This window comes from Paramisgurnus dabryanus, chromosome 19 (assembly GCF_030506205.2).
Source record: "Paramisgurnus dabryanus chromosome 19, PD_genome_1.1, whole genome shotgun sequence".
Lineage (NCBI taxonomy): Eukaryota > Metazoa > Chordata > Actinopteri > Cypriniformes > Cobitidae > Paramisgurnus > Paramisgurnus dabryanus.
The window spans coordinates 14,112,354-14,137,255 of NC_133355.1; the positions used below are offsets into that span (position 1 = coordinate 14,112,354).

General features: G+C 37.6%; 1 protein-coding gene across 1 annotated transcript in view; it reads left to right on the forward strand.

Annotated features, from left to right (window-relative positions):
• ext1b (exostosin glycosyltransferase 1b) overlaps positions 1-24,902 on the forward strand; it is an 85,651-nt gene that overhangs the window by 54,078 nt on the left and 6,671 nt on the right. Inside the window, exons 2-8 of the mRNA XM_065290475.2 lie at positions 7,004-7,097; positions 9,632-9,739; positions 13,083-13,202; positions 15,420-15,552; positions 18,162-18,280; positions 21,426-21,521; positions 24,203-24,292. Of these exons, the coding sequence (XP_065146547.1) occupies positions 7,004-7,097; positions 9,632-9,739; positions 13,083-13,202; positions 15,420-15,552; positions 18,162-18,280; positions 21,426-21,521; positions 24,203-24,292 (760 nt within the window). The remainder of the gene's footprint in view (positions 1-7,003; positions 7,098-9,631; positions 9,740-13,082; positions 13,203-15,419; positions 15,553-18,161; positions 18,281-21,425; positions 21,522-24,202; positions 24,293-24,902) is intronic.

Consider the following 24,902-nt stretch of genomic DNA (forward strand, 5'->3'; position numbering starts at 1 on the left):
GAGCTTGTCGACTGTCTGGGACACTACCATAGCTGATCTTTTTGACAAGGAAATGATAGTGGAAGTCTTAAGGGTAGAATTAAGTAAAGCTGATTCATATCTAGCTGCTCTAGAGTCCAGGAAGCATGTGGTCTTAACATCTTGTGGCTGTTAAGAACCTGTGGGTTTGATCCAAAACCCGAGGTACTTCACTGAGGATGTGCCCAAGTGCATCTAGAGATGTATGTTTCTGTCATCCATATGTAAAAGATATTAGCTGCAGAGTTGCAAAGTATCATAGTCGCTTAATTTGTTATTCGACCCCAATTTAGTTCCCGTGCAGTCAGAGCTCATGACCATTATAAGATTATATGAAGGTAGTATTTACTGGAAGACCTCTAGGTTAGTTTATATTTTAATCATTAGTGTTCATTCGTTTCAATGTGTACAGTAATGAATTGGTTACATTGAGAGTACAGAAGAGGACAGCGTGGACGCTTCATACAAAGCAATAAGCATCTTGTAGTATGCCTACTTGAATAGCAAGTATGTTGTATTTATGCATATAAATGTTGTGATATCACAGTTGGCTTTCATGTGCTCTTTGTGTGTTATCTAACAATGGGTGTAATTACTGTAAGCTCTTTCTGATTCGAACTGTAATTGTAGATCTTCCCTCATTAAACTGTAATTAAATAAGTCTGTCTCTGTGTTTTTGAGTGCTAATGCTTTGTTCTGCATGTTTTCAAGATCAGACCTAAAGGTTTTAAACTTTTGTAGAGCTGTTGTATGCAAATTTACTCTAATCTGCTCACTTGAAATTACAGTAAACGCCTCAACCTGTTTACATTTATGCATTTGGCAGATGCTTTTATCCAAAGTGTCTTACAGTACAGCGCATTACCAGGTATACGATTAAGTTGTGTGTGTATTGCCTGGGGGCCGAACCTTTGTGCTACTAAGTCAATGCTCTACCAGTTGAGCAGGAACACTTCTGAACATGCTCCCAGATCATTCACACAGCTCTTTGGTCCCAGAAAATTTCGGTAAATTGGCTTTTTTTGTGAACACGAACACGTTCTGAAAATATTCTTGGATTACTCCATTAAACGGGACCTAGTTACATTGCCGTAACATTTACGGAAAGCATTGCATGTGTATGGTTTTGTGAGAGGGAAATCACGGATTATAAGCAAACTTCAGACGCAGTGTGAAAGAACCAAAAATTCTGTAATCTCTTTGTGAAAAATGCGATGGATGGGCGTATAAAAAAACCAAAATATCAAACAATCCCAGATAAATCTCGGAAGCATTTTCCATGTATTTTTCGGTAGTCTCTGTTTGAAGGTTGGATGGGCAGATTGACAGATAGATGGATAGATGGACGGATTGACAGATAGATGATAGATGGGCGGATTGCCAGATAGATCGATAGATGGGCGGATGCATAGATGGGCAGATTGACAGATAGATGGATAGATGGACGGATTGACAGATAGGTGGATAGATGGGCGGATTGATGGATAGATGGTAGGATTGACGGATAGATGGCCGGATTGACGGATAGATGGCCGGATTGACGGATGTATAGATGGGCGGATTGACGGATGTATAGATGGGCGGATTGACGGATGTATAGATGGGCGGATGGATGGATAGGTGACCCGTCACGGAAACCAGGGACTCAAGTCGGCAGCACAAGTTTCGAGAAAATGAGAAACAAAGTTTTTTTTTCGAAATTTGTGATTTTCGTTTTATTGCAGAATCTGTTAGTTGAGATCACGAAGAAGCCTCTCCATGTTTGAGATAGCAGTTTTTGTATATTTAAAAGCGTACATTTTGCGGTTAAAATAGGCTTGTTTTTCCGGAGATTCTAGCGTGCAGAGGGGGGCGTCATTGTCTGTGTGTATATTTACATACTGTATAAGCTTGTGTTTTCGCCTCCGCCCCCAAAGGGAACAGCGTGACTACTAAATAAGGATAGTTCGCCCAAAAATGAAAATAATGTAATTAATGACTCACCCTTATGTCGATCTAAACTCTGAAGACCTCCGTTCATCTTCGGAACACAGTTTAAGATGTTTTATCGTTAGATTTAGTCCGAGAGCTTTCCCCTTCATTGAAAATCTATGTATGGTTTCCATGTCCAGAAAGTTAATAAAAACATCATCAAAGTAGTCCATGTGACATCAGTGGGTCAGTAAGATTGTGTTGATGCATCGAAAATACAGTTTGGTCCAAAAATAGCAGAATTACGACTTTATTCAGCATTGTCTTCTCTTCCGGCTCGAGCGTGAAGTCACGTGACTGTAGTGACGCGCTGCCCTGTTCCTCGACATGTTTGCTAAGTTTTTTTTTTTTTTCAAACTTATAGCCTGCGTCTCCCCAGACTGTAAAGCTCGGGCGCACAAAACAAAAGAAAAATAAAAGAAGCTGGGGCGGAACAAATAACAGTCAGCCGCATCGTACGTCAGCCGCGTCACTGACTTTATGCGGCGCCGCAGTCGGATGACGTCAAAGTACCGCGAGAGCTCTTCAAGAAATCTTACGGAGTAGTTTAATTTCGACTCGCTCTCGCGGTACTTTGACGTCATCTGTATGTCAGTTCTTGCAGCGCAGCATGAGTCCAAACACACAGAAGTTACACAGATATCGTTGTATTCTTCATATAATTGGCTACATGTTTTGTCTATCAATATTTTCCATGAAGTCATTGGCTGATGGAGGAACGAGCGAGCCATTGGTAACATCTCTAAAGGATGTCACGTTTTCGACGGCGTTGTTTGGATGATCTATTATACTACTTCCCTATTTTAAATACAAATTTTGAAGGCGGGTTCATGTGTTTAACGGAGTGTAAGCTCATATACCCTTACATGTTACGATTTAAATAGTCTTCAGATTATATATAACATTGTATTACCAGACATTCATGCGAAATCTGATGTAAACAATCTATATTTCACGGATTATACGCATTTGTGGACAAATATGGTCATTGGATAATCTGAAACAGACTGGATTCGACTTGTGATCCCCACAAAGGTAAAAGAGTCATGTTTATTTTTGCGGGTTGTCATTTGGTCATAAAATACTACATATGATGCTAGAACATCTCAAAAAGGGTTTTACAGGGGGTATGGCTTAGCTAAATGAGATGTAAATGAGCCCTATTGTCTCCCCCAGCTGAAAAGAAAAGTCCCTTTCGTCTCGATTTTCTCGGTTTGAGTATTTCTGAGTTCCTATATTCAAATGGCCACAACTTCTCCAAATCTTATCAGATTTCCATGTGTTACACATCGTTGGAAAGCTTAGAAACTGCACTTTCAGAATCTGTGAATAACTCAAAATGCCCAGATCCGACTTGTGTCCCTACTTTCCGTGACTGGTCACATAGTTGGATGTATAGATGGGTGGATGGATGGATGTATAGATGGGTATAAATGGTATAAATCTGTCACCACCTCAGACGTCACAATATTTATAGTCATCTTTTATGCGGATGGATAAATGAATGTATAGATGGCAGATGGATGGATGTATAGATGGTTGGATGGATTTATAGATGGGCGGATGGATAGATGGGCCGATGGATGGATTGATGTATAGATGGGCGCATGTATGGATGGATGTATAGATGGGTGCATGTATGGATTAATGGATGTATAGATGGGCGGATGGATTGATAGTTGGATGTATAGATGGGTGGATGGATGGATGGATGTATAGATGGGTATAAATGGTATAAATCTGTCACCACCTCAGACGTCACAATATTTATAGTCATCTTTTATGCGGATGGATAAATGGATGTATAGATGGCGGATGGATGGATTTATAGATGGGCGGATGGATAGATAGATAGATGGGCCGATGGATGGATTGATGTATAGATGGGCGCATGTATGGATGGATGGATGTATAGATGGGCGCATGTATGGATTAATGGATGTATAGATGGGCGGATGGATTGATAGTTGGATGTATAGATGGGTGGATGGATGGATGGATGTATAGATGGGTATAAATGGTATAAATCTGTCACCACCTCAAACGTCACAATATTTATAGTCATCTTTTATGCGGATGGATAAATGGATGTATAGATGGGCGGATGGATGGATGTATAGATAGTTGGATTGATTTATAGATGGGCGGATACATAGATAGATGGATGGGCCGATGGATGGATTGATGTATAGATGGGCGCATGTATGGATGGATGTATAGATGGGCGCATGTATGGATTAATGGATGTATAGATGGGCGGATGGATTGATAGTTGGATGTATAGATGGGTGGATGGATGGATTTATAGATGGGTATAAATGGTATAAATCTGTCACCACCTCAGACGTCACAATATTTATAGTCATCTTTTATGCGGATGGATAAATGGATGTATAGATGGGCAGGCGGATGGATGGATGTATAGATAGTTAGATGGATTTATAGATGGGCGGATGGATAGATTGATGGGCCGATGGATGGATTGATGGATGTATAGAGGGGTGGATGTATGGATTGATGGATGTAAAGATGGGTGGATGGATGGGCAGATAGATAGAACTCCAACTTCTACCAATAAATCTCTCACCACCTCAGACGTCATAATATTTATAGTCATCTTTATGCGAACATAGCGATTTAGCAGATGTTTGTCCATGTTAAGCATTTTGTGGGCTTTTCTCATGAGATTGATGTCTGTGAGATGGGCACGCAACTTCAGGCGGATTGTTCTGCCATTGGAGCGACGACCATTTTGGCTCGTTTCCCAGTCAAGCTTCATTCAGATCTGAAATTAGGGGCAGGATTTTTGGGAGAAGTGGCAGAAAGAGTTGAATCGGTATAGTGGAATGGTTCTAAAAACATTACCTCATTGTGCCTTCCTCCCCCAATGTGCAGAATACATATAATTAACACACTCCAAATGGAGGCATTTAGCTGGAGTTGCTATGGAAACGGAGCATAAAGCTGTGCTTAGGACTCTGTTCAGGCATGGTAATAAAATTGCACCCAACCTGTGAAATAAACACAAACGCACTGGGTGTTCATAATTTTTTATTCTCTAATAGTAATAATAATAATTCACTCAGAGTTTCCTAGTGATGCTTTAACATGGTACTTTGCATTTCAAATGTTTTCATACAGATGTCATACTCTAATGCTGTCATAGATGCTCTCAAAAGATGCTTATTCGCAGATTTACTTCACAAAGCGCTTGTTTGTGTATCCATAAGCAATCGCACACTCAGACATCCTTGCTTGTGTATGAGCGCACTGTTTATCATCACTGTTGTCTCTGTTTGGAGTGGTCTGAACGTCAAGGTCAAAAGATGCTTAGTGTTTGACAGAATATCTCCCAAACTGCTATGAAACAAAACAGCCAGTACGCACAAGGGTTTTCCTAAGACACATACCCTGTATACCACATTTTATGTTAAACAGACTGACATTTAAGTAATTTTTAGGTAAACTGTGACCTAATTTATATGGTCGCACCCCTTATTGCGTCGTGTCTGGTTAGGACACAGTGTAAGCTACACTGTAAAATTTCTTGTTGTACTGAAATTTTTAAGTTTAATAAATGTAAAAAATTAAAATTAATTTTAACTTTCTTGACTAGTGAGAAGTTGCTATAAATTATAAAAGGTAACGTTGAAATAAATTAAGCAAATACAACTTTATTTTTAGAATTTATATCAACTCCTCACTAGTAAATTCAAGTTGCTTGTACTTAAAAATTTAAGTGCAACAAGGAATTTTTTTAAATGTAGGTACACCCTAACCAGTGCACAAAAATAAACAAATAAACATCGAAGTGATCTATTTTTTGCATCTCTCATAACAATTTATGAATAAATAAAAAAAATACTTTATAGATCAAAAATCCATTTGTGGTGAGTATCGACTACTGCCAACTTTTGGTACAGAAAGTGATCTCATTTCATCCAGTCGCAATGGTTGTACCTTGGCCGTCGGGTGTTGACCGTCGACTTGGTGTGTGATGATAACTTGACCCATACGCAGCTAACACATGTGAGCCCTTTGTTGGGGTTGGTTTGGTGTCATACAGGTTGAATACATGACGGCCCAGACTATTCAGTGATGTGCCATTTGTCTTTCCATGTATGCTCGAAAACAAAATAATTTAGTTTAGGTGGATTGCGTGAAGTTCACGGACCGTATGGAAAATGTCAGCGCCATTTCCGTCCACTGCTCAGACCTGAAGCGAGCCTCTGTGTTTACACACTGTCTGATATTGCTCTTCAGGTGGCTAATCTATGTGAAATGGCACCACAGAGACCCGGTCTATCTCTCCAGCCTCATTTATATTCTACCACATTAACGCAGGATCAGTCTGATATCCAGACAGCTGGGGCGCAGGCGTGTGTGCTCACACGCTCGCCTTGTTTGTTCACTTTGCGACAGAATGGCCTCTGTGCCTCTGTTCCATATGTGCGTATGTGTGTAGCCAGCCATTTCGGGCAGTATTCAAAGTCAGCATCTACCAACGAGCTGAGGAGGCAAACAGCACAGCTGCGCTGGACTCAGCAAGATCATCACAACGCAGATAATGGCAGCGTGTAGAAGTCTGCGCCTGTGACTCAATCTCCGGCGGTCAGGCGACCTTCACCTTGCGTGTCTGCCAGTAAATGGTGAATGATTTTCTGACCGATAAATAACCGTCCGTTGCTTTAGCCCGGTGACCTCTCTGATGCTGCTGTATCTTTTGCATTTGGTGTGAAATGAAACCATCTCTGTATTTGATGCTCAGAGCGCATCAGATTGTGTGATATTGAAAAACATGCCTGTGTTTTACCTGTATGTAATGTGTTCATCATAAGGGTTGAGACTGAATGCACCTTATGAATGTGTTTAGCACCCTAATTTTTCCAACCACATGTGATCAAATTATCCAGATGGTGAGGTGCTGCTCACTAGAGGAGAGAATTTGTGCTGCAAAATGACAGTGAAATGAAAAATGGATGTATGAATAATTTTCATGTGTGTGTTTGTGTAGGTATGACTACCGTGAAATGCTGCACAATTCCACCTTCTGCCTGGTGCCGCGAGGACGACGACTGGGTTCCTTTCGCTTCCTGGAGGCTCTGCAGGTAAACTCATGCATACACACACACCTGCATTTCTTTTCTTTTTTCCAAAAGGTTTATTTCTTTTCTTTTCTCTTTCTGTCTTGCCATCTTTTATTTACTTAATTTCTTTCATCTTTTTTCCTTCCATTCTTTTCTTTTTTCCTTCTTTTTCTCCCATCTTCCTTTCATTCTTTCCTTTCCCCACTTTCTTTTTTCATCTTTCCTTTTTCCCCTTCCTCCTTTTATGTCCTCATTTTTTTCTTTTAAAGTGTTCATTCTTTCCTTTCATCCTTCCTTTGTCTTCCTATCCTAATTTTCCTTCTTTCTGTCCTTATTTAATCCCTTTATCTTTCTTTTCCTTACTACTCACCTTCTTTCTATTCCTTTCCTCATTTTTCTTCTTGTAATTTCCTTTCAATCATTCTTTTCTTTTCTTTCCTTTCTTCTTTAAAAATGTTATTTCTTCCGTTTCTTCCTTCCTTTCATCTTTACTTATTTTTCTTTCTCTAAATGTTCATTCCCTTCCTCCTTTTTATGTCCTCTTTTTTTCTTTTAAAGTTTTCTTTTTTATTTCCTTTGATCCTTCCTTTTTCTTCCTATACTCATTTTCCTTCCATCTTTCTTTTGCTTCATTCCATCTTCCTTCCATCACTTCATCCCTTTCTTCATTTTTCTTATCTTTTCCTTCCAATCCTCCTTTCCGTTTTTTTTCTTTTAGTATGTTCTTTCTTTCCTTGTATCCTTTTCTTCATATCCTCATTTCCATCCTTCCGTCCTTATTTTCTCCCTACCTTCTGTCTTTCTTTTCATCATTCCTTTGCTCATTTCCCTTCTTTCCATACTTTCTTTCTCTTGTATTCCTTCTTTCTTTCTTCCATTCTTTTCCCCCTAATTTTCTTCACTTCATCATTCCATCATGTTTTTCTTCCTTCCCCTCTTTTCATTCCCTTCCTCCTTTTATGTCCTCCTTTTTTCTTTTAAAGTTTTCTTTCCTTTCATCCTTCCTTTCTTCCTTTCCTCATTTTCCTTCCTTCTATCTTTATTTTCCCCCTACCTTCCATCTTTCTTTTTCTTCGTTCCATCCTTCCTTACATCTTTTCATTCCTTTCTTCATTTTTCTTATGTTTTCCTTCCTATCCTTCTTCCTTTTTTTCTTTTTTTAGTATGTTCTTTCTTTCCTTTTATCCTTCCATTTTCTTCCTATTCTCATTTTCCATCTTTCCGTCCTTATTAACTCTCTACATTCTGTCTTTCTTTTCATCTTTCCTTTCCTCATTTCCCTTCTTTCCATACTTTGTTTCTATTGTATTGTTTCTTTTTTTCCTTTCTTTTCCCCTCATTTTCTTAATTTCACAATTTCTTTCCTTGTTTTTTTCCTTTATCTATTTTCCTTCCCTTCCTTCTTTTATGTCCTCCTTTTTTCTTTTAAAGGTTATTTTCCTTTATTATCTTTATTTTCCTTCCTTCAATCCTTATTTTCCACATAACCTCCATCTTTCTTTTCCTTCTCCCTCCCATCCTTCTTTTCTTTCTCCCTCCCATCCTTCTTTTCCTTCTCCCTCCCATCCTTTCAATGTCTTCGTTTCATTCCTTTTCTAATTTTTCTTCCTATCTTTTCCTTCCAATCCTCTATTTCTTTCCTTTCTTTCTGCTTTTAGAATGTTCTTTCTTTCCTTTCATCCTCCCTTTTTCTTCCTATCCTCATTTTCTATCCTTCTGTCCTTATTTTCTCCCTATCTTCTGTCTTTCTTTTCATCTTTCCTTTTCATTCCTTTCCTCATGTGTCTCGCTTCCTTCCTTCCTTCCTTACTTACTTCCTTTTCTGTCTCTTCCTTCTCTTCATTTCTTGTATTTTTAAAATGGTGTTCTTCTTTTACAATTCCTCTCATCCCATCCTTATACACAAAGCTCTGTCTCTCTTTTTCACAAACAAATGAATGCCCTGTTTCAGTAGCTGACTTCAAGATTTTTTTTGCATTAAAAAAAGACATTCTCAAAAACATGTGGCTCACAATTATTGTTAAACTATTACATGCACACATACACCTTGACATTTGCTGTCTTTCCAATACTTCACTTCAGTCTGTGCAGCACACAGTCCCCAATTATATGGGTGTGTAAGCTGTGTGCCCTACAGCTCTGTGCTCAGCTGACACCTTAATGCCCTTTGGTGTAGCAGGTCCTCATTACGTAAAATAGCCGTCAGACACAACAGCTGCTCATCTCTCTATATCTGAACATCAAAGGAGACTCTCTTTTTTTAACCTTCATACTTTCTCTGTTTGCTGTTATAGGCTACCTTCTAACTGGAAATTTTGTAAATGGGTTTAGTGGTGTGCTCTGTAGCTGTTTGTAGGCTGAGCTCTTTGTGTCAGTGTCAATAACAAGGCTAAGGGCTCTTCTGGCGTCCAGTGGAAGCCATTTAATATGTGTCCTATTGTGTTGCTGTGTTTATTGTTGATATATGTGCCCTTCTTTATCGTGTGGTCTAGTAATCAAATCACTGCACCCATGACTCACATGATGACCCCATCACTGTGTGTATGTGTTTCCAGGCGGCTTGTGTACCGGTTATGTTGAGTAATGGTTGGGAACTCCCGTTCTCTGAGGTCATCGACTGGAACACAGCCGCTGTGATCGGGGACGAAAGGCTTCTGCTACAGGTCAGATTGCTATTTTCTTCCATCCTTTATACAGTATCTATTGTTTTCTGTCTATTGTTTTGCTACCTCTCACTCTTTAATATTGGCGCTTGGTCAAATACACTCAATTCAGGGTTTCCCACAGAAAATTTGTTAGCCAAGGTGGTAAGGGTGGGTGGGTGTGTGGGTGTTGCCAAGGGCGTGACAATCAAAGGGCCGTATGCGTCATGATGAAAATTAAAATATTTTAATAAAATAAATAAATAAAATATTTATTTTTAAAACACTCAAATAAAACTTAATTTTGAAGAAACTATGACAAAAAATGAACACATACTAGATTATTAATGAATTTTAATGTTTTTAACAGATACCTCTAATGGGAATAGCTGCGTTATGAAGTGTAACTAAAGGGTTAATAAACACAAACTAAAGCAAATGTTGTAGATCGTCTCGCGAACGATGATAGATTGCGCAAAAATGGTAAAAACTGATTATTTCCCACTATTAATTACATTATCTTAAAAGAGTGTAACTGTAGCATGTAAATAATGCACATGAATAAAGTGAGCAAGAGCGCTCAACAATTATATCTAATCAACAGGCACGTGAAACCTTAGCAGGTTGCTCAAACAACAAAATCACCAGCTAACTTGCTTTAAAATTAGAAGAACTATAGACTAATACAATAACAGGCTTGAATAACCCCAAAACATAAGTCCACTTACAGTTCTCACGGACACGTGTTTTATCCAGACATGACGGAGCACGTCTTATCTCATTTCGGCCGTGTGGTGCGCGTGCACGCTCGCGGTGTGAAGCACGTCCGTGCTATTCTCCGAGATGTTTTATCAACTGGCTAGTTATCCTCCAGACAGTGACGGTCCGGACCACGTCTTTTTCATTTCGGCCGTGTGGCGCGTGTCCCCGCATGCGGTGTGATGCGCGTACGCGCTATTCTCAGAGATGAACTTGACGGCCTTTTGTGCAGCGAATTATAATTTTTTTTTTTTTTTTGAACAAGTTAGTTAAGGCGGTAGGGTTTCTAAGCTTAGGTGGGCCGCCTTAACTGAAATATGCTGCGGGAAACCCTGCCAATTGTCTCTCCATTCCTTGTTCCTCTTTCTGACCCTGCTGAAAAAGAACCATCACAAGCAAGTTTTTAGCTAACTAAACTAGTAAGCTACCTACAGTACCTAGAAGCATTGTTTTTACCCTGTATTTTATATTTTTATCCTTTACAACTAAATTTATCTTTGGTCATTAAGATAATATATTTAATCATTTTTGACTGTGAAAGAATTACTTTATGCATTAAAGTCACTTGAACAGAACTCAACATCATAGCTTAATGTCCCAATGAAATCAAAACTATTTTTATTTTTTTTCAGTATTTATTATAAACAATTTATACATGCAAGTCGTCATTATTATTATTATTATTATTATTATTATTATTATTATTATACATTTTTTTATTCATAAACTTAAATCAAAATCTAAAGTCAGTCTGGTGCTGGTTTCATTTCTGAATGAAATGCCTCCTTTTCTCTATATTCAATCAAAGCACAGTGGAAAACACAAGCCACACCCACTATTTTCTTCGCATTATATTCTGTTTTACATCACAACCCGGAAGTAATGTTGGTCGTGATTTCCTGTTCACAGGGACTTTAAAAACATGAACCAATGAATATGCAAACTAGTTACCACATCCACTCGGTCACACAAGCTTGGGCTACCTGATCCACTCGGTCAACACATTCAAGTGATTGGTTGCAACATGCTAGTGATATAGAAAATGGGGCTGACTACCGTTCAAACCATGTTTTTAAAACAGATTTTGGTTAGATACAGTTTTTTTTCTGGAAAAAAATCCATATTATTCCCTGTGTATTGTAGGATAATATCATAAAAATTCTAGACTTTTTAAGCACACATGCTTAACTGTTCGCTTTAAATGCTAATATCTTTTGTATGCGAATGTTGATTCATACCAAAATGCTTTTTTGCATAGTTGTTTTTGACAAATGAAAACGTCTTTGGTACGTATGTAACTCTTGTTCCCTGAGAAGGAAAACCCTGCGAAGTGTTTTTAATAAATCGTGCACCACACCTTTAAAGGAGCATTTCACCGGTAGAAACATTAATCTTTATTGAAAGTGTGTCATATTTGTAGTCGAAATGTAACATACGTTTCGAATTTAGTGCCTATTTGACCGAGAAAAGGGGTGTTTGTAGTCTCAACCCCTCAACAAAAATATTAGACTTCCTGCTTTCAATGATGCAAAATGATGATTTTTACTTCATTGAAAGAAGGAAGTGCAACACTGAAATCTGTATTTCTCCTGTCTCAGCGGAAACTGAGTAAATGATGCATGACCATTCAAAAACATGACGATACATAGCTTAATGCAAATGTGTGAAGTGTCCCTTTAAAGTACATTAAAACACCACCATGGACATATGAACAACTTAAAAACTTGAGCTTCGCATGCAGAGAAGGCAATCCCTGAATGCATTGCGATGAAAATGAAGGATTCAGATAAATCCAATTATTATTAAATGTCTATCTCATTCAGCACTGAAATGTATTTAAGTTCTTTAAAGATCCGTTTAAAATATATATATTGATTTTCACACAATCTGTGAAATGTGTGGTTGTTTTATGTAATTGATACGCTTAGTGCATTGTATAGCTGAGCAACATCTCGACCTTAAATTCAGTATAAATCTGTTGTCAATGCTCCCGTGCTGTGCAGTTATTGTGTGCAGCCTGTGAGGAGCGTTCAATATCAATCACTACAGAACGCTGCCCTCAAAGGCAGCTGTCTATGTAGGCAATATACAGCAAGACGGCACTTTTAGCTATTGCTTGTGCCCCTGTAGCTCAATTGGTAGAGCATTGCGTTAGTGGCAAAAAGGGTCATGATGGGTTTGATCCCCAGGGAACACACATAATGAAAAAATGTATGCCTTGTAATTCACTGTAAATTGCTTTGGATGAAAGCGTCTGCCGAATGCATAAATGCAACGTATTGTGAGTTACGGTGGTTCTTCAGCAGCAGCGGATAATGCAGATTATTTATTATTATTATTATTATTATTATTATTTTTATAAATAAATAAATAACAACAAATATTAATAATATTAGTAATATTAATTATTTTTGTTATTATTTATTTATTTATTTATTTATTTGACTGGACATGCACCTGTTGCACACTCCCTTTCTACCAAGACCTACCCTCTTTTTCTCCTCTTCAGTATGTTTTCTGTTTCGATTTGGTCGTTGTGCTGAGCGCTCATGCATAACAGTTCTCGCAGCCGTGTGCTAGTTTATCTCTCTTTCTCTCTTTACAGATCCCATCCACGGTGCGCTCCATTCATCAGGATAAGATTCTGGCTCTACGACAGCAGACGCAGTTCTTGTGGGAGGCTTACTTCTCCTCTGTGGAAAAGATTGTGTTCACTACTTTAGAAGTAAGCAATGGCCGTTCAGTCATTCTACCTTAAGCTGTCACACACACACATACCACAGCCGTGACGCCCACGGGAGTCTGGATTTTGAGTTAAAGTAATTTAAACGAAACCATGGAGCTGTTCAAGGTAAGTTATTAAAAGTTGTGGTTGGTACACTTTCACAACGCAGGTTTAATTTTACACATCCTCTTTTTCGTCATGTGCTAATTGATTCATGGCCTCGGTTCAATAACCTCGTGGGAAAATCATTAGCTTGTCTAGCACTTTGTTTAGATACGTTTCAGAGCGAATTGTTTGACAGACCGCTTTCGTATAGATTAGCCAAAACGCAAACATTTGCGCACCACTTTTGGCCTCTGACAATGTTATACAGTAGACGAGCATCTACAATCAACAAATCACGGCAGTTAACCCCAGAACACAGGGTTGTCAAACCTTTCCGACCTCCAACGGCGTAGGTGCGACGTCATTGCAATTACAGCCAGCATCCGAAGAGATGCTTTCATCCGCTGCCCTCCATTTGGAAGATTGCGGCCATCCTGTTCCAAGATTGAGTCGTCAATCACACGCCGTAAGTCACTGAAAGTGAAGACTTTCAGCTGAGCGAGAGGAACGGCCTTTCATCACCCTTCAGATTGGGTTTTTAGGATGACAGGTTGGGTTCTGTTATGAGGAAGATGACAGGTGGGGGTTCTGTGATGGGGAAGACCACTGCTTAATCTCAATGCTTGTCAAATGGAGCCGAGGGAAAACAAAGAGAAAGCACTCAAATTGCTTTCATGCAGTGTTTTAGTCTTTATTTTTTCCACCCATCTGCCCAAGTCACTAAATTTGCACCTCCAGTAGTTGTTGCATAGTGAGATGCACAACAATTTATTCTTGTGACACACTCATATTCACTTCTTTTAAATATAAATCACCAAATGTTTCTAGACTGAAACATGGAACAGCTATTTACATCATACGTAAGGTGAGGAACATTAAATATTGATTTGAAATATTTTATTTGCTCATTTTTAACAAATGCAGACCTTCCGTGAGGAAAACCTTTCGGTTTTAAGATAAGACAAGACGTTTAAATGTCACAAAGACACTATTTGGTTTAATTGTTTTTAAATAAAATATCATATATGTTATTAACTCTTTCACCGCCATTGACGAGATAAGCTGATTACAAAAGAACCACTGAAGGTAGGACGAAACGGGTTTTTTTTGTTTGAAAGCAGAGGGTCTGTTCTTTCATTTGGTATATTGTATGTTTATATATTTAAAGAAGAACATTTTCTATAAGGCATTAAACTTTGGTGAAAATCATGAAAAACGCTGGTGCTGGCTGGCAACTTTTTAAAAAAACGCTGGCGGTGAAACAGTTAAAAACATGTTTAAATTTAGATTTTTTTGTTATTTGAAATTGTACCTGTCAGAATGATTTGCAGCATCTGGGTTATCTTGTTTTATTCGTTTTGAGAATAACAAACCTGCAAATGTCGCAACTGGCCAATCGAAATCAAGCATTCCAACGAGCCGTGTAATAAAGTCTTTTATCCCAAAATTCACCTTGCAATAAAGCTATGAACGGAAGAAGTACTGAACACATTTTACAGCTGTGTTTCAGTCTTTACAAACTGTTTATGTATTTGTGGGCACGCAATGAAATTAAATGCAAGGGAATCTCACCATCTGATGAATGCACTCAAATGATCCAGCTGCTACTGTGTGAATTCTGCAAGACTTTATCATTTGTGCTGCAAAAGTGCCTTCAAGCTAGTATTAGAAATCTGGAATGAAGACACGATCGCAGAGACATCTAGCTCATTCCCGTTGCCAACGATAAGTTGGTCACTAAGCCAAGTCGTTTTCACACCAAGGGGCACAATATAAACCAAAAACAGCAGCAGCGGCTGCAAAAAACACGATCAGTCTTTGTCTCTTTTTATAGCAGCCATTCGCAGCCGACGGTCTCGCTCAAGGCCAAAGAAGCGATCGGTTTTCTTTATAGGAACAGACGATTGGCACGATGAAGATGGTGAAATCGCTGATGCATTTGATGATTTGTCCTGTAGTTTATGGACCAGGAGCTGCACCCCAGTTGAAATTTCAATTCCAAACGTTAATTTCACACAGACCTCTTTAAATGAGAATTTTATTAGATTTGAGATTTTTGGTATGTCCAGAAGTTGTTATGCTTAAGATGTGTATGTTTGTTTGTTTGTTTAGATCATTCAGGACCGAGTACTTCAGCAGACTTCCAGGAGCAATCTGATGTGGAACAGTCATCCCGGTGGTCTTTTTACACTGCCCATGTACTCCTCTTACCTGGGCGACTTCCCTTTCCACTATGCTGAACTTGGTAATTCAACATCATGGTTCAATACAACGGTTAACCTTAGTTGTGTCTAACGTCTATCTGTATATTTTGAACTGTGTAAGCCATTGTCTTTAAAAGTGTAGTGGTAACGTTCTCTGTGATCCATTATGTTTTCTATGCAGTTTATTCTGTTACACCCATTCAGTAAAATGCTCTGTGTTTTAATGATTTTACTTAACTATATTCATATACTTTTTCGATCATTTATTACTGATTTAACATGTACAAAGGAAATACACTTCAAAAAAATTACTTTCTTACTTCGTATTTTTGTCTTGTTTTCAGTAGAAATATCTTAAAATTCTTAAATTAAGATGTATTTTCTTGATAAGCAAAATGACCCAGGAAAAAAAGTCTAGTTTTTAGTCAAATATAATATAAAGTGAATTTAAGTGAATTTGTGCTTAAACAAGCAAAAATTTCTGCCAATGTGGTGAGAAACTTTTGTCTTCTAAAAAAAAAAATCTTATTTCTAGTTTTTTCCTCACTCCATTGGCAGATATTTTTGCTTGTTTTAAGCATGAATTTACTTAAATTGTATAATTTTTGTCTAAAAACTAGACTTATTTCCTTAAGTTATTTTGCTCATCAAAAAAATACATCTTGATTTAAGAATTTTTTGAAATTTCTACTAAAACAAGACAAAAATACTAAGTAAGAAAGTCATTTTTTGCAGTGTTTAACTTGGTTCACTGCAAAAAATTATTTTCAAGAAAACATTTTCTTAGTATTTTTGTCTTGTTTCCAGTAAAAATATCTAAAAATTCTTATATAAAGATGCTTTTTCTTGAAAGAATTATTCATTTTGTACTTTGTATTATTTTTTATTTTATTTTTTTGGAAAAACCCAATAAATATAATGTAAAAAAAAAATAAGATGCTTTTTCTTGATGAGCAAAACCACCCAAGAAAATAAGTCTAGTTTTAGACCAAAAATATCAAATTTAAGTGATTTTGTGCATAAAACAAGCAAAAAAATCTGCCAATGGGGTAAGCAAAAAAATCGTGAAAATTTTTCTTAAACCCTAAATTCAAGAAAAATTCAAGAAAAATGTGCTTAACCCATTGGCAGATTTTTTTTGCTTGTTTTATGCACAAAATCACTTAAATTTGATATTTTTGGTCTAAAACTAGACTTATTTTCTTGGGTCGTTTTGCTCATCAAGAAAAAGCATCTTAATTTAGGAATTTTTAGATATTTTTACTGAAAACAAGGCAAAAATACTAAGATTTCTTTTTCTTGAAAATAATTTTTTGCAGTGTTGGTGATTCCAATATTTGTCTTAAACCGTAGGGTAGCACTGTTGTCTAATTAAACCTACTAAATTAAATTATTTGTCTTAATTAGTGTTCACACTGCAAAAAAATGCATTTTCTTGATGGGCAAAATTACCTAAAAAAAAGTCAAAAAAAAAAAAAAATTATTTAAGTGCATTTGGCAAAAAAATTGCCAATGGGGAAAGAAAACAATCTTGAAATAAGTTTACTTTTTTTATTAAACATTTCAATCAAGAAAAATCAAGCACAATTTTCTAACCCCATTTGCAGATTTTTTTTTTTTTTGCTTGTTTTACAAATTACATTATATTTTTAATTACATTTTTTACTCATTTTCTGAGGTCATGTTGCTCATCAAAAAATAAATCTTAATTTAAGAATTTGAAGATATTTGTACTGAAAACAAGACTAAAAACTAATTTAAAAAGTCATTTTTTGCAGTATACATGGCATTTACATTAGTGTCCACACTAGCAGATGATTAACTGTACTTTATTACTTTTACATGAGTACCTCACAACAGTTTTGGACGTAGCCAAAGTCTGTGAATGTTTTATAAACTTCTCCTGTATGACGTTTTGAGGTTACATTCAAATGTTTTTGGATTTAAAGAGCTTTGACGGAGAGGAATTATGGGACCAAAGATTCCCTTTCATCTTTTACAGACATGAGTCTCATCATTACCAAATTTGTGACTGCACTACCAGTTGTTGCCTCCTTTATCATCCTCAGATTTATTTTTAAACACCTCCTCCCATCACCCCTTAATTGCAGGGTTGCCTTGATATCTACAAATTTTACCACGTAGCTAAGTGACAGCCATTGTACAATGTGATAGATTATCGACCGTCCTCTGTAATTGCATCGCAAAATCCATATTCGCATCCAAAGTTGTGCATTGCCGCAGTTGCTAATGCAGCACACGTGTCTTTCCATCTTAATCTCCATCGCTTGTCGGAGCAATCGATATGAAACTGTTGATCGAGCACCTCTTGTTAGTAAGGAAAAAATGTGGGTGTACACAAAAAATGGCAACCAACAGAAATTGTCATGTTGTGTGGTGGTCAACAGGGCAGAGATTAAAGGGTTAATGTGTTAATCCTTCTGTTGTTTCAAATTATAGTTGGGAGTTGGGCATATTTAACCCAACAATGGGTTCAAACAAGCCTGCATTTTTTTCGTAGGCAGGTTTAAAAGAATGATTTTTCATGTGCCTGATATATTCTCCAATTAGAAGTGCAGAAAATGCAAGAAAATCCCAGTACGTTTAAGATTTATGTCTTGGTGGAACTAATTCTCTTTCTCTTTTGTAGGGATCAAGCCGAATTCCAAGTTCACGGCTGTAATCCATGCTGTCACCCCTCTGGTTTCTCAATCTCAACCCATTCTTAAGCTCCTCGTCTCGGTGGCCAAGTCCCAGTATTGTGCTCAGGTAATAACCTCCTCTTTTTCAGATTCACAGCTATGTGGTCGGCACACATGCTAGGACAGATTAAGTATTGCTCATTCGGGAGAGAGACCGAATCCTGAGAAGTTCGATGACCACCCTTCCCCCTCCAAATAAATTCCTCTATCACGTCTAATAATCCATTGTATAAAACAAGCAAATTCGTGTTTAGAATTCGATTAAATGTCACACAAGCCTATGCAATGTTGTTTGCCCCTTTAAAAGTGATAAGTGAATACGTGAGTGTTCAAAGCATCATCTTTTTCGTGCACCTAGATGCTTCGTCTCCACCACCCCCTCGGTTTAAACCCCGCTTGAACCTCGGGGACTAATTCAGAGTCCTGGAATCCCAACAGCCCTTTCGTTTCCATGGCATCCACTGCTTTCTGAAGTGTTTACCACCCTGGGAACCAAAACGTATTGATTCCTCTTCAGTTTGCCAGAGAGATGGAGGCCTGTGGGGGAGGAGTAGAGGTGGTGAATTAAATGCTACGTGTCCCCGCTGAGTACGTGAAGCATGTTGCGCTCACACAAGCTGGCGCTTTTCTCAGACTGTCTCCTCTCGTCTCAGCAGGAGGGCCTGACAAGATTCGGCTGTCGAACGTTCGGCTTTTGTGTTTCAATCCAGCACGCCGTACTCCAGTTAAAGTGGAGAGTTAGGGAATGCAATGCTTGCCCTTTTGCTCCGGAGGAAAGGAAGCGGAGAGGGGGACGAAAAGAAAGATCGGTTTTTGAGCTAGTTCTGGCAAGTAACCGAGACTCGGGCCCACTGCTGTGAGGGAACGTTTGCAAACGTGCGTTTGATGCGTGCATACCTCCACCTCCGAAACGGGAATGTTGATAAACACCATCTGCATTTAAACTCCGATGCATTGCAGAGGAAGCTACAGCTAATAAAACTTCCGACTTCATCACACCACGTTCCAACTCCGTCAACGCCGTAAGATTTCATTACAGGTCCTTTCCCAACCTCTCACGTCCACGCCATCCATTAAGCGGCCTGCGTTATCAGAAATCCAACCTTCGGGCTTTGTTTTGTTTCTAAGAGTTTAAGTAGTTTAATTATGTCTCCGATCTTATTATAGATTAAGAATACTTAAGAGTTTGAAGAGCGTCCTGATCCTTCTGCATGTAATATCATTAGACGGTAGAGCTTTCATTTATTACGTTCTGCTCTGTGCTTCGAGAGCTGCGTGACTCTGCGATTGGGAGTTAATGAAATGAAAGATGCAGTTAAGTAAAAGGCTCGATGGCTGTTTATATCACCAGCGCTTTAAAATGGGTGAATTAATATAGTGCATTTTCATTTCAAACGGCTCTCAGCTCATGGTAAAAAGTTCGCTTTTGTCTGAGCGGTTAAATAAACTGATAAAAGCCTTTTGAAGCAGAATATTACTGGAGAATATGTGTTAATGTTTTGACAAAGACCTGACTTTTTAATTCCAATCACATGGTTATCTCCAATTGTCGAATTTAACTTTCCATATCCATGTATTGTTGCATGTAAACACGCTCCTGATTGAAACGTTCCTGAAAAAGCACCACAGTGCTCTTTAATAGTTATTGGGATGTGTCCAAACACTTGTGCGCACTTAATGGGTTACTTTACCCTCTTCTGTGAACTCCCTTTTTAGATCAGAGACACAGACGCTTTGAGAGGAAGGGCCCTTATAAAACACTTCATGTGAAACATTTACGAGTGTTAACGTAAAACCAGAATCACTTTGGCCGGAGTTGTCATGATTCATGCAAAGGCACTTTCTGTGTGATAAAACAAAATGAATATGATTGAATATTACATATTTATTCATGTTGTAAAATAAGGCAATGGCATGTTGTAAAATAAAAACATTGTGTAGCTTAGCTGGACATTGTGTTAGTTGTTTGAGTTCAGTACGACACTATCACGAAAATTAATCTGAACTTCACCACCAAACATGAATATAAGGGTTGGAGCCTCAAGTCCCCTGAGGTGCTAAAGGGGAAATTTCACAAGACTTTTTTAGATCTAAAATAAATCTTTGGTGTCCCCAGAGTGAAGTTTTACACGTGTGAAGTTTTCTCAAAATACCATTTAGATAATTTATTAAAGCAACTGTTAAAATTGCCACACTTTGTAGGTGTGAGCAAAAATGTGCAGTTTTGGGTGTGTCCTTTAAAATGAGTTGATCTCTGCACTAAATGGCAGTGCTGTGGTTGAATAGTGCAGATTAAGGGGGTGGTATTATCCCCTTCTGACATCACAGGGGGAGCCAAATTTCAACCTATTTTTCACATGCTTGAAGAGAATGATTTACCTAAGCTAAGTTACTGGGTTGATCTTGTTCACATTTTCTAGGTTGATAGAAGCACTAGGGACCCAATTATAGCACTAAAACATGGAAAAAGTCAGATTTTCATGATATGTCCGCTTTAAGAAGTGACTTGTTTGATATTCACTTGTTTTTTTGACACATTCTGAATGTTTCTTCAATTTACTCATGACTTTTAACTCTTTTCCCGCTATTGACGAATTACCATTTAAGAGAAAACGCTTCCCTGCCAATGACGAGTTTTTACGGCAATCAATATTTCCGCTATTATCCACCAGGTTGCGCTCTTACACAACTTCGCATCCACTAAGGTCAAAAACAGTCAAAGCTCCATGTATGTTTTGATCATCGCTCTGAATCTGATCTCTAATAAAAGTCCTTTACAAATATTCAATTATTGTAGCTTTTTTTCTCAAAATTTAGTATTTTTGAAGAAACCTACCCATATTTGAGAGGTGATGTAAAGAGAACAAATGAAGATAGAATGAAAAATTTTTTGGTTTGAAAGCACAGGGTCTGTTTTTTATTTGATATATTTATATTTTATCTATGTTTATAGTTTCTGAAAGGCATTAAACTGTTGTTAAAATCATAAAAATGCTGGCGCTGGTTGGCAACTAAAAAAAAATGCTGGTGGGGAAAGAGTTAATTAATTATGATCAAATTAATTGATGCTTGATAAAGAAATTTCAATAGTGTTTTAGCACAAATGTAAATGATCCTTGCACATTAAAAACATTTTGGAAATGTGTAAAGTGTGACTCAAAAGAAAAAAAATTTTTTCCCGCTAATGATCTAAATTTATTATGCTTTCTCAGATTATTGTATTGTGGAACTGTGACAAGCCTTTACCTGCAAAACATCGATGGCCAGCCACCTCAATGCCTATTATTGTAATCGAAGGAGAGAACAAGGTGAGACCCACTTTCACTTTTTACTTTTGACAGTTTATACATTTACATTTATGGATTAAGCAGACGCTTCATCCGAAGCAACTTACAGTACATTCGAGAGATACAGTTTTTCAGTATGTGTGCTCCCATGACCTTTTGTACTGCTCCAGAAACACTTAATATAAGATTGTAACACTTGATTGCCTTTTCAAGCTGTCACTTTGAAATGTGTGTTAGTTTTATTTTTAACTAGACAGCTTATTTTCCCCTTAAGTCATATAAAGAAATTGTTATTCCAAAATGGTCACTTTTGTTCTAACTCATTCTCACACGTCATTCTGATGTCACTTCAAACTCTTTCAAACTTCATTTTCCATACAATTAAATCACTTTTACCCTCTATAATCAAATACTGTGCCATAAGGTGAATCACATCAGGTTTGACAACAGGGACATTTGGTCGCATGACGCACAAGAACCAACGATGAAGAGAAACCTGACGTGCTTATCTAATGGCACCATGTTAAAATTGTTATCTTTAATAATAAAATTTATTATTCTTGATTTTGTTTTTTTCATCCTTCACTAAATATAAACTCAAGTCATTGTTATTCTTTTATTCATTATTCAAGTGACCTTAAAGCTATACGTTGTGTGGATCTAACCCTAACCTTTGTATTGCTAATGCATTGCTTTACCAACTGAACACAAGAAACTAAATAAAATAAAAATATTTGTTTTAATAAAATAACAGCAGTTATAGCTACACCTGTGCACAACAGCTTTTGCCCTATGTAGTTGTTGTTTATATGGAGTTTGTATTTTTTTGGTCTGAGTTAAAGCTGTTGAGCAGAAAGAGAGAGAGAGCGAGAGAGAGATTGTTGTTGTTTCCCAGCGTTTGGAGCGGAGAGGGATTAGTTTTCCTCTGGCTGAGGAATGAGAGCAGTGAAGTAGTGCCAGTCAGCATGTGGTTTGTAGAGTTTGTGGCTGTCTTGTTTACACTGTGTGTGGTGTGTGTGTGTTCCCATCCGGTGTGATGTATATAAAGACGGCTCTTTTAAGCCATGACTGACAGTGTGACCCACACGGCACTGTAGTGCTGCTTTGGGCATTTTTCTTATTAAACACTCACATTTCTGCAGTACATAAAGTCCCGCATGGAATATTGTGATGTTTAAGCAGCGTTCGCTCCTCGCTGTGGTTGTTTTCATTAAGATAACATGAAACAGAATTCACAAAGCGATGCAAAGACGCTTTTATTTAACTGAACCGTAATGTGACTCATTTCTGCATGATGCTCATTAGGAAATAATGTAGGACAGGATATAACTTCAGATGCAAAAGCCTCTAAATGCCACATCTGTCAAAATTAAAATAATGAGAACTATCAAATCCTAACGGCACGTTTGATAATTCATGGCTTTTAAATCTTTCACGCCAATGACAAGTATTTAAGGCAATCCATATTTTTCGTTTCGCTTTAAATCCGCTTACTCCCAGCCTCGGACCATTCAAAAATACCGCTTTTTGTTATCAGAATCCATTAAAGTTCCCGTTCTTTCTGTGTTTTTGAAGTTTAATTGTGTTAACAGTGCGCAATGTAACATGTACATGTTTCACGTGTAAAAAATTTTATTATTTTTCACACAATTTACTTATCTGTATATTGCTGTTTTCACTGTCTGCAAAACGTGCTGATGTCTTCCTTGTTCTATGAAGTCCCTCCTTCAGAAATACGTAATGAGTTCTGATTATGTAGGTTGTTTAGTGTGTTGTGATTCGATAGCAGCTTAGCTTAGCAGAGCCGTTTGAGCCAAAGCTGGTGACTGATGTATTTCTATGGGCGGAGTTTAGTCAAACTCTTATATTGACATCATTAAAGCAGGAAGTAGAGGGCTGTAGTCCAAACCGACCGTTCACTGTAGGCTTTGAAAAAATGAATTCTGTTAAAGAAAATAAATCGCCTGGCAGTGAACTTTAAGCTTTATCATTTTGCAGATATTATTTATGCTCTAGCAGCAACATTACACACTAACTAAAGTTTGAAAGATGGGATCAGGAAGAACGTGACCTTTAAATCTGGAAAAAATGCTCATTCATAAGAAAACATGTCAGACACACTTAAAAGATTTTGCGTCCAAGCTCTTTATATGATATTTATAGGATTTTATTGATTAGGTTTTGAGCTTTCATCTGTCACCTTATGCTTGTGGGATTCTGGATGTGTAGTTTGTATAGAGACCACCGGAAGGCTTTGTGTGACTGAAGGGGGCATTAACAATAGGAAGCGTATGTTTCCTGTTTAGCTGTGCGTTTGTACAAGTCCGTTTGTGTTTAGATTTGTCACTTTACACAGTTTTTTGATGTTTTGTGTGCTGGAGACTTGATTTGTGCATGTTTAGACACTAAAATTCAATCAAAGTGATAATATCTGGATCTTATTAGTATTTTTGACCTCACAACACACACACAACGGCCAAATACAAAAAACATAGAAAAGCATGAAAGGAGTTATCTCTCACCCTCGCTCTCTCGCTCTCTCTCCCCCTCTCTCTCTCCATCTCATCTGAGCTGAAGCTAAAATGTCATTTGTGTTTTCCTTATATTTGGTTCTTGTTCATTTTTTTTGCTATTTATGGAATTATCCATGATGTTAAAGACATTTAATGTCATGAAATAAAATGTAATCTCTCTGCCTGTAGGTGATGAGCAGCAGGTTTCAACCTTATGACAGTATCATAACTGATGCAGTGTTGAGTTTGGACGAGGACACGGTGTTGTCAACCACTGAGGTATGGGACCATAATTCAACCCATCGCTCTCTCGTTCGCTCTCTCTCGACCTCTCTCTCTAAAATAATACAAGCTTCAGCATTAAATGTGGCTCTGTGGTCCTACTGAAAACCTGCAATTCTTCTGCCTAGGCATCGGTCAGTATAAGATTCTGGCGGTATGATAACCTTTAGCAAAAATACCACGGTTTTACGGTGTTGCAGTATTGCTATTGCAACACTAAAATGTGTTACTTTTAAATGCCAGGTAAAAAAAGTCTTGAAATTATAAAATGTGTTCAAAAAATATATAATATTCTCGTAATGGATATTAAATGTAAACATCAAATCAATCACATGATTTAATGAATTTTGTATAAACACAGCTCATACCTTGGAGACAGTATCACAAAGCATTTTAGTGGTTTTAAAACCTTGACTGTTTAAAACCTTGGTATACCTTGAAACCAATAACCAGCCCATGCCTACTTCTGCCTATGGTCTCAGTCTTATTTTCCTGCTCTTAGATATTTTTATTTTATTTCTTGTAGTCACCAGGGTGCTTTAAAATGAGGTCTCTTAGGGCCTTTTTACATAGCTATCTGATTTGTTAAAATTGTTTCATTTACATT